The following is a 1,834-nucleotide window of genomic DNA, read 5'->3' as shown; positions in this document are numbered from 1 at the left end:
TCGCTCACTCACTTGTTCGTTTAGGCTTATCAGTGGCTGATGCGGTTGATGGACCAGAATGACGAGATAGCCACCCACACCGCCAAGCTCTTTGCGCAGGAACTCGAAAGCTTTGAGAAGAATGTGAGTACTGTTAGCTGGTAGTACGGTTAGCTGCTGTTAGTGTAGTGCTGTGTTCGTTGTTGTATGTGCTTTGTCACTGAGCATGTAAGCGTTTAACGTATTTGCAATGTCTTTGTTGCATGTGCTCTGTCACTGAGCTTAAAAGCGTTTAACGTATTTGCCATGTCTTTGTTGCATGTGTTCTGTCACTGAGCTTATAAGCGTATAACGTATTCGTCATGTCTTTGTGCTATGCCCATTGAACCGTTTCATTACCAGTGCGGCCTGGTCCGTTACTATGATCTTATCTAACTACCGTTTGCGCGCCTGATTTGCCTTTTTAGGGCACAGTGACTGTAGATGGACATACCATGCACCTGACTGTCAGCGCCAGTCCGTGTCCCGTGCGAAGGGGAACGGGTATACTCTTCGCCATAGAAAACTTCACCAAGCAGTACTAGTATGTAGCAAGATTGACACTTGACACTTCACACTTCACACCTGAGTCTCCCACACCCTCCCATTGTATAGCACCCGTGCATACGTTTCAATTGTACTTCATATCACGTGGCAGCCCACAACGCCCATCTGTGCAAGCTGCGGATCCTGGCAGGATAGTGCCTATGGGCAAACCTCTGTTATAAGTTATCTTATATGTTATCTATTATTAGTTATATCTTATGCGTTATCATATAAGTTGTCCTATAAGTTATCCTATGAGTTATCTTTTATAAGTTATCTTATAAGTTATCTTATAAGCTATCTTATATGTTTACCTTATAAGTTAACATATAAGTTATCTTATAAGTTATAAGTTATCGTATAAGTTATCTGATACGTGATATTATAGGTGATCTTATCAGTTATCTGATAAGTTATCTGATTAGTTATCTTATACGTTATCTTATAAGTTATCTTATAAGTTATCTTATAAGTTATCGTATAAGTTATCTTATAAGTTATCTTATAGGTTATCTTATAAGTTATCTCATAGGTTATCTTATAAGTTATATTATAGGTGATCTTATCAGTTATCTCATTAGTTATCTGATTAGTTATCGTATAAGTTATCTTATAAGTTATCTTATAAGTTATCTCATAAGTTATCTTATAAGTTATCGTATAGGTTATCTTATAAGTTATCTTATAAGTTATCAGATAAATTATCTAATAATTTGTTTTATAAGATATCTTAAAAGTTATCTTATAAGTTACCTTATAAGTTATCTCATATGTTATCTTATAAGATATCTTATAAGTTATGTGTTATAAGTTATCTTAGAGGCCACATACGCACTTATGGGCCCCTCGTGCCACAGGATACTAAACAAGGCTATTGGCTCATATCATGACATTGAACCTTTGGTCCATGTTTCATTGTTTTCTAAGGGTTTTAGGGTTCTAATCGGCTGACATTGGAACATGTCATGACAGAACACATTCAGTCCACGTCCTATCAAAACCCTAAAAACCCTAAAACCCCAATTGACCTGTCATTGTACTATCTAAACAACTCCAATTGAAATGACACATGCCATTGTACTCTTGTCCTCCCTCAGCTACCAGAAGGCTCTGAAAGATGCCATTGGTCAGGCAGAGAGGGCCAACAAGGCGAAGACAAAGTTCCTGGGACACATGACACACGAACTCAGAACTCCGCTCAGTGGGGTCATTGGCATTGTGGACCTCATCATGGACACAGGTGGGTGGGTGGGTGTGGGTGTTGAATATA

General features: G+C 38.3%; 1 protein-coding gene across 1 annotated transcript; it reads left to right on the top strand.

Moving 5' to 3' along the window:
* Positions 1-39: 39 nt before the first annotated feature.
* On the top strand, positions 40-1,804 carry SARC_15254 (hypothetical protein; the record flags this gene model as incomplete). Its single annotated transcript, XM_014290620.1, has 3 exons — positions 40-123; positions 447-562; positions 1,662-1,804. Coding segments are annotated over 3 exons (343 nt in total), but the record flags the coding sequence as incomplete, so codon positions are not given.
* Positions 1,805-1,834: the final 30 nt, after the last annotated feature.

The sequence above is a fragment of the Sphaeroforma arctica genome, assembly GCF_001186125.1.
Source record: "Sphaeroforma arctica JP610 unplaced genomic scaffold supercont1.5830, whole genome shotgun sequence".
Lineage (NCBI taxonomy): Eukaryota > Ichthyosporea > Ichthyophonida > Sphaeroforma > Sphaeroforma arctica.
The sequence above is the reverse complement of the archived record's forward strand: the minus strand, read 5'-3'. Positions and strand labels throughout refer to the sequence as shown.